This window comes from Canis lupus, chromosome 34 (genome assembly GCF_003254725.2).
Source record: "Canis lupus dingo isolate Sandy chromosome 34, ASM325472v2, whole genome shotgun sequence".
In the NCBI taxonomy this organism is placed as follows: Eukaryota; Metazoa; Chordata; class Mammalia; order Carnivora; family Canidae; genus Canis; species Canis lupus.
In genome coordinates this window covers 36,027,450-36,041,909 of record NC_064276.1, presented here as the reverse complement: position 1 = coordinate 36,041,909, position 14,460 = coordinate 36,027,450, and the positions used below count along the sequence as shown (strand labels likewise).

At 36.5% G+C, this 14,460-nt stretch overlaps 1 protein-coding gene across 10 annotated transcripts in view; it reads left to right on the top strand.

The window, feature by feature from the left end:
• The window catches only part of PLD1 (phospholipase D1), a 204,993-nt gene that overhangs the window by 168,009 nt on the left and 22,524 nt on the right, over positions 1–14,460 (top strand). For all 10 annotated transcript variants that reach the window (XM_025425594.3, XM_049105845.1, XM_049105846.1 and 7 more), the window contains 2 exons: positions 603–716; positions 2,831–2,880. In XM_025425594.3, coding sequence (XP_025281379.1) covers positions 603–716; positions 2,831–2,880 — 164 coding nt within the window. The remainder of the gene's footprint in view (positions 1–602; positions 717–2,830; positions 2,881–14,460) is intronic.

The following is a 14,460-nucleotide window of genomic DNA, read 5'->3' as shown; positions in this document are numbered from 1 at the left end:
AGGTTGAGTTGTATATGCAGAGGAATTAAACAATCATGTGTCACTCAAATTTCTTGAAGGGCCCAGGATAACATTTTGTAGCAGAACCAGTTTTCTAAGCAGTGATCATTTCTGCATTGGAAAGTATGCTGGGACCAGTGTGTCTTCTGCCCCTGAGATCGAGGCTGTGGGGACTCATCGCCTCAACCATCATTAACTGAATGCCTGCTGTTTGCTGGGCTCTGAGCAAGATACTAATGGATATAACTTGTTATTCGTTAAATTCTCATGATGACATCTTTTTCAAAATTTTGTTACAGCCCCCTCCCCCACCTCCCTGAGATCCATGCATGGGTTCTTACCGTGGATTTCGTCCTAGGAAACATCATGCTGTAGAGAGATAGTGAGTAGAGTTCCCACTCTGCTGCCAAGTTCAGCTTATTTTTTAGGTTATTGTGAACTGTTGCCTGGATAACAGCTTCCGGTCTCCAATCCAACAGCACCTTCCAAGCCCTGAAGTGGGATAGGACGTATTGTAGAAAGCCATTAGCTCAATCTCTAAAACCACGTGAACGGCTTAGCTATCATTTTTTGGTGAATGGCTCTGCATCTGACTTTTGTAGGGAAGGCCAGAGATACCGGGTGTATGTTGTGATACCACTGCTGCCAGGATTTGAAGGAGACATTTCAACCGGTGGAGGAAATGCTCTGCAGGCAATAATGCACTTCAACTACAGGTGCCAACGTTTTAAAGTTGTCTCTTTTCAGCTTTTTATCAGTCACGCACGTAAGCTGGTGAAAGGAATGGAAATGTTTCTCCACATCTATTCAGGAAGGTTGAACAGATGAACACTTTATTTTACTTTTGAATCTTGGCCTATTTACTAGTTGATAAAATTCAAATATATATACATATATATAGTATATATGTATACTTATATGTAATATTGATGTAAAAACTATCTTTAAGCTACCATGTAGTTATGAGCTTTCCATATTCTTTGAAGAAAAAATTTAAATGCTTAAAGTAGTATGATTTCTATGTGTTTGGTTATGATTCTTTAGGTGGCAAGGTTTTCAACAAGGTTGGTAATGATGGCCTTTGCCAGTAAATGAAGTATGAACGTCCTTTCCCATCTCCTGGAATTTTAATTCTGCTTTCTCTGCCATATCTTTGCTAAAATTTTAAGGAAAGTATTAAATCCTATTCTCAATATTCTAAAAGGAGAATGGCCATATTTACTCAGAAAGACCCATGAAGCTTCAGACTTGGCCAGCAGGGCATTATGAAGGGGGTTGGGAGGTATGTCTCATAAGCAGACAGAGAGGTGGCGTAGAAAATGATGGAAAGGTACCCTTATCGTTCTCTCTGGGAAAGAGAATGGCAGTGAAGAGGTAAGTGGACAGGTCTGGGTAGGAACCCCAGCTCCCAAGAACAAGATCTGTGACCTGAGATACGAAAGAGCCCTGCTCAGGGTCATACTTGTTTTAAGCCCAAGAAAAGACTAGAACCTTGATATTTTCTTTTAATAGCCCTAGTCTTTTAGAACCACCTGTAGCTTCCCACCTTTCTAATCAAACTCTTTTGTGGGGGGAGACCAGTGAGAGCTTACACAGAACCTCCAATGTGTAAAGCAGATAAGGCTTCAGTCCCTTGGTCAAATTGTGAGTAGGGGCGTAGATGCCTTCCTGCCTCTCGCCCCACGAGTACCCCTTGGAGGATGCGAGGGTCTAGTGGGAACAATTTGTAGGCACCATTGTGTGGGGGTGTCCTTTTTTTTTTAATCCCCTCATTTCTTACTGACTTTTTGGGGTATACCCATCTGCCAAAATCTCAAGTAAAGACTTTTTTTTTTTAGTTTCTTCAGGGTAATTTTGCCTGGTTACAGTATGAGAAAACTTTATGTTTTGGTCTATATGCTTTGATTGAAGATTTGCCCATTTCTAATATTATCTGATTTATAACACGACAAACAAAGCTTTTCGTGTATTTAAGGCGCTGACATAATGTTTAATTGGATTTCATCCACTTCGTTTGCCATTCTAATATTATTTTTGGAATATTGTCAATTGTAATTATTTTCGATGACTATTTCCTTGGGTTTGAACCAGCTGAATGAAATAACATCCTTGGCTTTTGTTCAACTAAAACTCTAACCTTTTATTATGCAAAAACATCTCTATTTGCTGGCATCATCTTTAAGAATATCAGTATTTCCCAGGCGTAACTGTATTTTTAATTACTTTCACAGAGCAAGCAGATGGAGCATAGAATTTTTTGGGTTTTGTCAGTCTTTATAATTCATTGACTGTTATCGGAGTTGTGAGAAACAAAATCATTAGCAGAGTCAGTTATTTGAGACTGTTTTTCACTTTCAAGGCATTTGCCGACTTTACAGAGACAGCCTCAGTATATAGTTTAATTCTGAAATTATTCTGCTAAGTGTTTGCCCTTTTCAACACCTCTGAAAGTAGCGTGAGTCTGTAAGTGTTCTCATCTATTGAGGTATTCTAAATTTATCTTTGCTGTCACCAAATTTTCTAAGAGAGAAAGTTCATTCATAGCCCATCCTTTTAAAATAGCACCTCTTACTGAAATCTAACATCAATTTCATGACTTTTCCATTTACCTACCTCAAAACAGCTATCTTGTCTCGTCAGTAATGTTATAAAATGATATTCAGGTGGTTTTTTTTTTTTTTTTTAGCTTTTTCAAAGTCCGTGTAGCATCTTCTCATAAAAGCTCTTATTCTGTTTTCAATCAGGTTAGGACTATACTTAACAGATATTGCAGTTGGGATTGGTTCCTTTGAAACCTCCATAATTATTTCTTTCCTTTACATGTGTCCAGGACCATGTGTAGAGGAGAAAATTCCATCCTTGGACAGTTGAAAGCCAAGCGTAAGTAACAACTTTTTTCCCCCTCCAAGGTTGTTTTTGGTGACATGTCCGTAACCATTAATGTTTTCACAGTGTGATTGTGACACTCTGTTCACAAAAGGTAGCCCACAGAAGGTTTAACTGAGATAAATTACTTATTCTCATTGTACTTCCCCAAGCAAAGTTCAAATGAAGATGGTACAACTTCAGGTGTGTAGGTAATAAACAATAAGAGTTTTTATTATTTTTATTTATCTATACTAATTATTTTGTTAATAAGTAAGATTTGTAAGGAGCTTCACAAGGACCCTTCATGTGTCTTCTCCTGTGGTCCTTTATCAGGGTTCTGGGAAGTAAACAGCTTAGGTGTCATTTCTGCTTTAAAGCTGAGAGCACAACAAATGCTTCAAGGTCAACAGGTATTCATACAGCCTTCTAGTATGCAGAAGTCCCAAGGTTGTCACAATACTGTCTTATATTTAGGGAAGAAAACTGATTTTATTGATTTATTTCATTTCTTTTTGACTAAACCTTGGAAGGTATTATACTTAGAGATAAATATATCAGAAAAAAGGCCACAGTAATACCTTTTACTTCTGCAGTTCTTCACATTTTCAAAGGCACTTTTTCAGATATTTTCTTTTTTTTTTTGAAGATTTTATTTAATCAAAAGTAAAAGACAGCTGCCCAAAAGCAATAATTATAAATCTGAGCTAATGGGTATATAATTTTTAAAGATTTAATTTGTATGATAATAACAGCATAAGAGAAGAGGAAGGGAATGGAGCTATGTAAGACAAAAGTTTTAGTATATTATTGAGATTAAATTGGTATTAATCCAAACCAGATTGATTGTAATACCCAGGAAAACCACTAAGGAAATTCCTTTAAAGTCTAGTAAAAGAAACAACAAAGAAATTAAAATGTTACATGAAAAAATATCTATGTGCCATAAAAGATGGCAGATATGGAGTAACTGAGGAACAAAATAGATATGCTACATGTGGAAAACAAATAGCAAAATGGCAGTAATAACTCCTTCCAGATATAAAATGGATTAAGTTCTCTAAGTATAGAGATTAACAGAATGAAATTTTTTGTTTGTTTGTTTCTTTTTAAGTAGGGTCCACACTGGGTGTGTAGATCAAGACTTGAACTGAAGTCAAGAGTCAGATGCTTAACTGACTGAGCCACCCAGACACCCCGGGAATGTTTTCTTGACCCAGCTATATGCTATCTACTAGAGACTCTAGAATCAAGATACAAATAGGTTGGAGGTAGAAGGATGGTAAAATATGTTCTATGCAAACAATAACCAAAGAAAAAAATAGCTAGAGTGTCTATAGTAATATCAGACGAAATTGATCTTAAGACAAAAACTTTTATGAGAGGATGCTATGTGATCATAAAAAGGTCAATCCATTAAGAAAATATCAGAATTATAAACATGTAGGTAACTAACAACAGAGCCCAAAAGTACATAAAGCAAAAACTGACAGAATTGAAGTGATAAATAGACAGTTTAGAAATCATAGCTGGTGTCTTCAGTACCTCATGTTCAATATTGTATAGAACAGTTGGACAAAGAGCACTGAAACCGAAGACTTAAGACTATAAATCAACTAGACCTAGCAGATATCTATAGAAGACTCCAGTTAATAACAACAGAGTACACATTCTCACGTACACATGAAACATTCACCGGGATAGACAAAATAGCAGGCCATAAAACAAGTCACAATAGATTTAAAAGGATTGAAATCATACAAAGTGTGTTCTCTGGACACAGTGGAATGAAATTATACATTCATAACAAAAGGAAAATTTAGAAGTTCACAAAGAGATGGAATAACCAAAGAATCAAACAATAAACAGGAATATTAGAAAATACTTTGAGATGAATGTAAATGGAAACATATCAAAACTTGGGAGACGCATCTAAAGCAATGCTTAGAAATTTATAGCTATTTAACATACCTATATTAAAAAAGAAGAAAGATATCAAATCAATAACCAAACCCTAACTGGAAAAAGGACAAATTAAACTCAAAGATGGCAGAACGATGTAAATAATGTAGATCAGAGGGGAAATAAATGAGAGAATGGAAAAACAATAGAATTATGAAACCAAACGTTGGTGGATTTTTTTGGGGAAAGAATGACAAAATTGACAAACCTTTAGCTAGATCTAAGTAAAAGAAAAACAAAAATAGAGAAAACCCACATTACAAAAAAAGGAGTATAAAAGAACATTACAAATAGTTGTATGTCAACAAATTAGTTAACCTAGATAAGATGGACAAATTCCTAGAGATACATAAACTACCAAAACTGAATGAAGAAGAAATTGAAACTGCATAGATTTATTTATTTATTTAATTCATTCATTCATTCATTTATTTATTCATGAGAGACACAGAGAGAGAGGCAGAGCCAGGCAGAGAAGAAGTAGGCTCCATGCAGGGAGCCCGATGTGGGACTCGATCCGGGGTCTCCAGGATCACGCCCTGGGCTGAAGGTGGCTCTAAACTGCTGAGCCACCCAGGCTGCCCTGAATAGATTTATAATAAGCAAAGAAACTAAGTAATTGAGAGACTTCCTATTAAGAAAAGCCCAAGCTCAGATGGCTTTTTGGTGAATTCTCCCATCTACAAAAGAACACCAATTCTTCACAAACCTTTCCCGCCCCGCCCCCTGCCAAAAAAATATGGAAGAAGGGAATACTCCTAGCCCATTCAATGAGACTAATATTACCTTGATGTCAAAACCAAAGTCATTATAAGAAAGCTACAGGCCAATATCTCTTGTGAATATAGACCGAGATTAGCTCACTGCAATATTACTAAGCTGACTCTAATAATATAAATACAAGTCAAAACTACAACGAGATATCACGTCACACTTGTTGGAATGGCTAAAACCAGCAACACGAGAAACAACAGATGTTGGCAAAGATGTGGAGAAAGGGGAGCCCCCTCGCACAGTTTGGGAATGCAAACTGGTGCAGCCAGTCTAGAAAGGAGTATGACGGTTCTTCAGAAAATTAAAAATAGAACTACCCTGTGATCCAGTGATTGCACTACTAGGTATTTACCCAAACAATACAAGAATACTACTAATTCAAAGGGATACATGCACCCTGATGTTTATAGCAGCATTATCTACAATAGCCAATTTATGGAAACAGCTCAACTGTCCATCAACTGATGAATGGGTACACGCACACACACACACACACACACTGAAATATTACTTAGCCATATAAATAATAAAATCTTGCCATTTGTAATGAAATAGATGGACCTAGAGAGTATAATGCTACATGAAATAGCTCAGAGGAAGACAAATACCATATGATTTCACTCATGTGGAATTTAAGAAACAAAACAAATGAGCAAAAGGAAAAAAGAGAGCAAAAGAGTCAAACCAAGAAGCTGACTCTTAACTACAGAGAACTAACTGGTGGTTGTCAGAGGGGAGGTAGGTAGGGGAGGGTTAAGTAGGTGATGAGGATTAAGGAGCGCACTTGTAATAAGTATAGGGTGTTGTATGGAGGTGTCAAAGCACTATATTTGTATACCTGAAACTAGTATGACACTGAACATTAACTAGAATTTCAATAAAAACTTTTACAAAGTGATATAGGCTCTTTGGAAAGCAAATTGGTATTTCCCTATAAATTAAACATGGAGTTATCATGTAGCCCAGCAGTTCTGCTCCATAGTATATACTGAAGAGAAACATAGTCCTATGAAAACACAAGTCCACACAGACACTTGTAAGTAAATGTTTATAACAGCATTATTCATAATAGCGAAAAACTCAAAACAACCTAAATATCCATTAGCTGATCAGTGTAGAAACAAAGTGTTTATTTCTATACCGTGGAAAATTATTTATATGTAAAAAGGAATGTACTGATATATGCTACAACATGGATGAACTTTGCAAATGTCATGGTAGGTAAAAAGCCAAACACAAAAGGTCACATATTCTATAATTCCATTTTTTATTAAATGTTTTTAATAGGTAAATCTGTAGAGTCAGGACAGAAAATTAGTCATAGCTAGGGTCTATAGAGTGGAATCGGGAGTGACTTCTAATTGGTATGACATTTCTCTTTGTTGTAATAAAAATGTCTTAAAATTAGTGGTGATGATCGCACGGCTTTGTGAATGTACTAAAAAAAACACTGAATTGTACATTTTAAAGGGAAGAATTATATAGTGTCTATGGATTTATGAATAATTTGGAAGCTTTCAAAATAATTAAGCTTTTATTTTTAGTACATGATAAGTTAAAATATATACTCTGTGTATGTGTATTGGATGCTTAATGATTTTTTTTGCTAATGAGTTGCTCAGTCAACTCTAAAAACAACTTTAGACACAAAAGAAATATGTACATTACCCATAATACTTTCCAAAGTTATATGTAATTGCATCTAAGACAGAGGAGATTTACCAGAGCATTACCCCGTCTCTGTTTCTGATGGCTTAAAGTGAAGATAATAATGAATGAATAAGTCCCTAAAAGAAGTATTGACAAAAACAGAATCGGAAAAGCCACTCAGTGGTGACAGTGACTAGCAAAAATGTGAAGGGTGAGGTTCTAGGAGAATAAAAAGTCAGAACAAGCCTATAATTTAGTTTCTCAACCATAAAAATGCCTGTGCTTATTATAAAGCATTCCTTTGGCTCTGGACCCTTTTCCTGTCTTTGTCCATTCAGGGGAAAAATTGGATTTTAACACAAGAAGTAATTTCAATGTTAAGCCCTCTTATGAAAAGAGTTCCAAGCACCCTGGGAACAAGTCAAAATCAGGCATCTCAGTAGGGAAAAATGTTCATACTCCCAACATAAAGAACAGATTAATCACATAATGCCCCTTTCTGAGGTACAATGTCGCATTGTTGGTTTTGTTTTTGTAAATGTGTAGTGGGTTGTAAATACATGAACTAGCTAATCTCTAATTGGATAGAGAACTGTAGTTCTCTACTGTTTCAGTTCTTTAGAAATAACCAAACTTCTGCAATGAATATGTTAAAATTCCTCAAAAGAAAGCCAGCTGCTATTAGTGGACTGTAATTATCATACGCACCAATCTTTGGGGATCCAGGGTTTAATTTAAAGCATTTCCTTCTCATTATTTATAATTTTGTGAATTACGGCTTTTCAGCAGCAATTGAATATAATTTAACAAAGGGTCGAGAGGTTTTTCAGTCAGGAGGTAGAAACGTACGTATACGGAGTGCTACAACTTTTGAAGTAACAGAAGTCTAGAACAGCAAGCTCTTGAAGTCTGTTCAGGAAACTTCCCTGTAAACATCAAGAGTCTGTTGTATTGAGTTCCCATCTTTTGAGGTGTGTGTGTGCCGGTGTTCCCAACAGACCTGGCCTCGGGGCCTATATACACCCTCAGGTTCTCGGATACCCCCATGACATATGATTTGAAAACCTCCTGATACTTTTCCAGGAATGGCTCTATGTCACTGCTTCTCCATGCTCCTGGCATCCCCATTCTTGGTCCAGAGGGCACCTGCTTCCTCAGTTTAGCCTCAGCCTCACGCTAACATCGCCAGCTTTGCATCCATGACCCGTTGAGCCAGGTTTCTTCAAGGAATACAGTACTGGCCAAAATAGCTTCTCCGTTTGCTTCTTCTTCTTGTCTGGTGGACTCATTCACCTCGTAGGTGCGTGTCCCCACTGCGTGTGACAGGCTGTGCTTTCATCCGAAGTGCCCACCTTCTGCCCAGGACCCTGATCTTGCCTTCTGGGTTCTGTTGTCGGTACTAACCTTCAGCCTTCTTCTGTGAGGGGCATTTCTCACAAAGAAACAAAGAGTTTATCCCTTCATAGGAGCTATTTTATCGGTGAGGACGGATGGGAAGCAGGTGTGGACGGTGGGCTGCGAGGCTGTCCAGCCCTTTGGTCTGTTGCCGATATCCTCCATCCTTGCTTGGAGTGGCACAAATCTGTGCCTTAGAAAATGACGTATTATTACATGTCAGGCGGCAAGGCTAGTCAGCCTCCCTGATCTTTTTAAAAAATTATTTCAAGATGATTTCAGACTTAGGCACTTGGGTGACTCAGACGCATAGTTATAGCATCTGGCTCTTGGCTCAGGTCGTGATCTCAGGGTTGTGGGTTCGAGCCCCCCCCCCCAAGTTGGGCTCTGTGCTCAGAAAGGAGTCTACTTAAGATTCTCTCCCTCTGCCCCTCCACCCCTCCACTTGTGCACGCTCTCTCTCTCTCTTCCTGAGAGAGAATAATTAATAAATAAATGATCTTTAAAAATAATAATAATGATTTCAGACTTATAGAAGGAATTTTAGAACTTTCATACACTCTTCATCCTGATTTCCCTGTTTTCCTTCTTTGCTTTTATTCTTTCATAATAGGTAGATACCTAGAGAGATAGGAGGGGTCTTCCCCAATGAATCATTTAGGAGTAAGTCACAGACCTAATGCCCATGGACCTGTAAATACCTGAGTGTGTGTTTCTGGGAAAAAGCAGGATATTTTCAAAAGCGGCAATAATTCAATAAACAAAATGAATGGAATTAGCATTGATACTATTATCCTGTTGGTAAACCTTACTGAACTTTTGCCAATTGTCTTCCAAGTGTCCCTTATCGCAAAAGGGGGGAAAATGTTGCTGTCTCATCCAGGAGACGTTCATCAGTCGTGTGTTGCAATCATGTGTCTTTCTTTTCCTTTAATAATAATGCCTCAATCTTTTTTTTTTTTTTTTTGGAGGGTGAAGGTACTTCCATAATCTTGATATATCTGAAGAATACAGAGTAGTTATTTTGTAAAATAGCCTTCAGTTTGGTTTTGTCTGTTGTTTCCCCATGATTAGAATCAGGGACTTTGAGCAGGAATAGCACAGAAGTGATAGATTCTTCTTCATGTGCCGTAATAGAAGGAACAGGATACTGATTTGCCCCATTACTGATTGTAATTTTGATCATTTAGTGAAGGTGGTATCTGCCAGGTTTCCCGCCTATAAATTAGTATTTTTCCTTTGTAGTAATAAATATTTTGTGGGGAAAACCCTTTGAGTCTATATAAATATCCTGCTTTTCATCAAACATTCACCCACTGGCTTTTACATACATTCATGATTCTTACCTGAATCAATGATTACTACTATGATTCAATTATTACTACTGTGATAGTTGCCAAATGCTGATCATTTCTTCTATGTTCATTACTGTCTTCTCAATTTCTCACTTGGAATTCTATGGTAAAGAGAGTTTCCCCTTTTCTTCCTCATTTGTGGATTTATGTATTTGATGTATTTGTATTGGTACGGATTTATGGATTCTTATTTTATTCATTGAGCATGATTTTAATGTCTCGCTTGCACAGGTTTGGCCAGTGAGCCCCTTTAGGGGTTGGCTCCTATGTGCTTTTGATATGTTCCCATCAGCCTGTTTTTCTTGATGGCATGAGAATTCCATACTCATCCTGCATAGTCCCAGAACTAGCCCTAGAATCAATCAATCATTTCTCCAAGAAACCTGGATTCTTCTAGTGGAAAATGACAGTTAGGAACTGAAATCTGGGTATAAATAGGGTCATCGCTACTGGGATATCATTGCTTTAAGACCCATCTTACACAGATTACCATCTATCACCCGTCAATATATCAATTTATCCATCTGTCTTTGTACTAATGCTCCTAATTCCAATCCCACACTACAGAATTCTTCCAGCCATCTCTCTTTCTATTTTTATAGCTCATTTCTCTTACAGTGATAAACCTAGCTCCTGGTATCTACAATACATGGATTTATTTCCTCAATCCTAGAATATACAGAAAATAGTTTTAGAATTGCTAGCCCATACCACTATGAAAAATAAACCTACTCACTCGAATTCAATATTTGTTTGCATTTCTTTTTGTCTTTAGCCAAAGGGTATATATGCTTAAAAGTCAGTGTTCAAAATTTACTTGGGTTATGTTATTATTTTGAAATATAGTTAGATTCATTTCCTTCAGTTTGTATTCCATTTTGGAGGCGGTTTTTTCTATCTCTTTCTTGATTTCTTTTTGTGTGTGTGCATACGATATACTTCCAATAGTCAGAACCATAAAAATGGCATCCGTGGGTAAGTGTCCCTTCCCTATACCTTCTGTCCATTTCCTCCCCACCCATCTATTCTATCCTATTCCCTCACATCCACTATCGGTAGCCAATTTTGTCAGTTTCTAGATTATTCTTACAGTGTTTCTTTTTGTACAAAGGAGCAGATATATGTATATGTTCTTATTCCTCCCATATCAGTTCATAGAGCTCTTCGTTCCTTTTTATGTCTGCATAGTCGTCCATGTATAGATTTGCCATAGTCAGTACAGTCATTCCCCTCTGTGTGGGCATTTAGATTATTTTCAGTATTTTCCAATGACAGTTATGCAGTGAATAACCTTGTGCATATATTGTTTGGAAGTGAATATTTAGGGTAAATGTCTAGGATGGGGTTGCTAACGCTGAATAAAATAAGTCAGAGAAACACAAATATATGATTTCACTCATATGTAGAATTTAAGACACAAAACAAAGGAGCAAAGGGAAAAAGAAAGAGACACAAACCAAGACACAGACATAACAATAGAGAACAAGCTGATGGTTACCAGAGGGGAGGTGAGGGGGGGCGGGACTGGGGGAAATGGGTGATGGAGATTAAGGAGCTACTTTATCATGATGAAAACAAAAATGAAATAATTTTTAAAATATCCTTTTTGTTAGATATTGCCAAACTTCCCCCCCCCCCAAAAAAATGTGTACCAATTTGGTTTCTCACCACCAATGCATGAGAGAGCCTGCTTCAACACAGCCTCACTAACAGAATGTGTTCGTTTTTGTCAATATCATAGGTAAGAAGTGGTTTCTCGGTGTAGTTTTGCATTTCTGTTATGAGTGAGGAAGAATATCTTTTCATTTGTGTGAATTGTCCATTTATGTCTTTTGCTCATTTTGTTCCATCAAGATTTTGATATTTTTCTCCCTTTAGTTATTAAGACTTCTCTATAGATTTGGATTTTTAGCTGTTTATGATACATGCTGTGAATACTTTCTCCCATTTTGTTGTTTATCTTTTTTTTTTTTTTTTGCTTGTGGTGTTTTCTATCGTGTGTGTGTGTGTGTGTGTGTGTGCGTGTGTGTGTGTGTTTTCTAAGATTTTATTTAGGGATGCCTGAGTGGCTGGGATGCCTGGGTGGCTCAGTGGTTGAGCATCTGCCTTCGGCTCAGGGTGTGATCCCTGGATCCAGGATCGAGTCCCACATTTTGCTCTCATGAGACACAGAGAGAAGCAGGGACACAGGCAGAGGGAGAAGCAGGCCTCCTGTGGGGAGCCTGATGTGGGACTTGATCCCAGGACCCCGGAGTCATGACCTAAGCTACCCAGGTGCCCCGTCCTGTGTTTTCTTTTTTTAAAAAATCTAGGCAAAGTTACTGATATTTTTCTTGTATTGCCTGTAGATAGTTACAAGCCTTCCTCACACTCGGGTTATATAAGAATTCACTGTTTTCTTCTAACACTTGTGTCTTTTCATATGCTTGCACTTCTATCTCTGTCCATTTGGAGTTTACTCTTGTGATTGGTATAAGGTATGTATGTAATTTTTCTTTTTCAAATAGCTATTCAATGATACTAGTACCTTTTATTTAAAAGCCCTAGGCCTTTATGCAAAAGTCCTTGTCATATGAGATGCCATTTTTATCATATGCAAAATTTTTATATGTGCTTGAGCTTCTTTCTTGACTTTCTATTCCATTCAGTGGTTTAGTTGTCTGTTTATGTACTGGAGCAACACTGTTCTAATTATACAGCCTTGGTATGTGTTAATATCAGACAGGGTTAATGCCCTCCTCAGTGCTTTGCTTTTCCAGTTTTTTCATAGTCATTCATGGATGTTTATTTTACCATATGTCAAGTTTTCTGACTCCATAAAAACATGTTGGTATTTCTACTGAGATTATATTAAATTTATAAATTAACATGGAGAGAGTTAGCATCCTCTTGATGTTGAATTATTCTATCCCAGAACAAGGCAAGTCTTTTCATTTGTTCAAGTCTATTGTTGTGTCTTTTGATAGCATTTTAACGTTTTCTTCATAAAGATTTCGCAGTCTATTGATAGTTTATCGTTTATCTGTGTGTTTTATCTTTTTACTGCCATTGTAAGCAGTGTATTGTCTGATTTTATCTTCTAAATGGTTATTGTTTGTGTGTATGAAGCCTATTGATTTCTATGTTAATTTATATCCTGTTATCACATTTAATTCTTTTATCATTTGAGATAGTTTTATCATTGATTCCCCAAGCATACTATCATATTATGTAGAAATGGAGCTGGTTTTCCTTATGTGATTTTTCTTGTCTAAATGTATTGGCTGATATGTCCAAGGCAATGTTAATAGCGTTGAAGATACTCTACATATACTGTATATGTATAATATATATATTATATGTTTTTAAGCATATTAAGAAAGTATTCATAATTTTCTTCATTCTTCATTGTTTTTATCCAGAATTGGTGCTGAATTGTACCAAAAGCTTTTCAAAAGCATCTGTTATAATCATAGGATTTTTCTTCCTCGACTATCATTATCATGTTTTATATTAATGGATGTTGTCATATTGAGCAGATTTGCACCACTGGAATGCATCTCACTTTATCATGATGTATGATTTTCTGAAAGTGTGCCACTAATCTTAAGACTATAAATACCAAAGCTCTATAATAGTATCATTCAAAGAATGATCTCCTCTAAGGCATTTATTGAATTACAGATTTCTCCTGAATCAGAACCTCTGGGAGGGTTTCCAGATTTTACTTCTAACAGGTCCTTATGCACACTGAGAACCATTGGCCTACCATGTTGTTCAATGTGGACTTTTTATGGGAAGTCACTGCAAAAAATTATTTACTTTAGCAAAGAATTTGCTCTATGATTCCTTTAAAAGTCTGCTTTGTATCTCAAAACTTTAGTTCATGAGCCAGCTGCAGGAAAATAGATAATACAAAAAAACCAAAAGCTAAAATAATAGTTGTCAGCTGACTATCCATTCATGAATTCACTCATTTATTTACCTTTCTTTTGGAGATACAAAAATGTATAAGACCTCCATAATGGTAGGAGAAAAGGAGGATTAAATTAATATTTGTAAAATAATATGCTAGGTGTTATATTAGAAATATTTTCCGGGAATTTTATGTGTATGATGGGCTTAAAAGAAGAAATGCCTCTTTCTCCTGGATCAGAGGAGATTTAAAGAGGAGTTGATGCTTTAGATGAGGCATCTTTCCAATATAACATTAATAAATGGGGAAGAAATTGATTTATAAAAATCTTGTTAACATGAAACTTTTTAGAAATGCATCTCTTACACACGATGTGCTAGACACCAACACATCAACTCTTGACAAACAGCTATAATATTATTTACATCTATAAGAGAAAGGTTACCTGTAAATGGAGGAATCTCTATATATAACCTATGAATGAATTTCTTTCCAAGATATCCGAATTTAATAGAAACCCTGAGTAACATTAACAGAATAATAGAAAGCATCAGTAATACATGG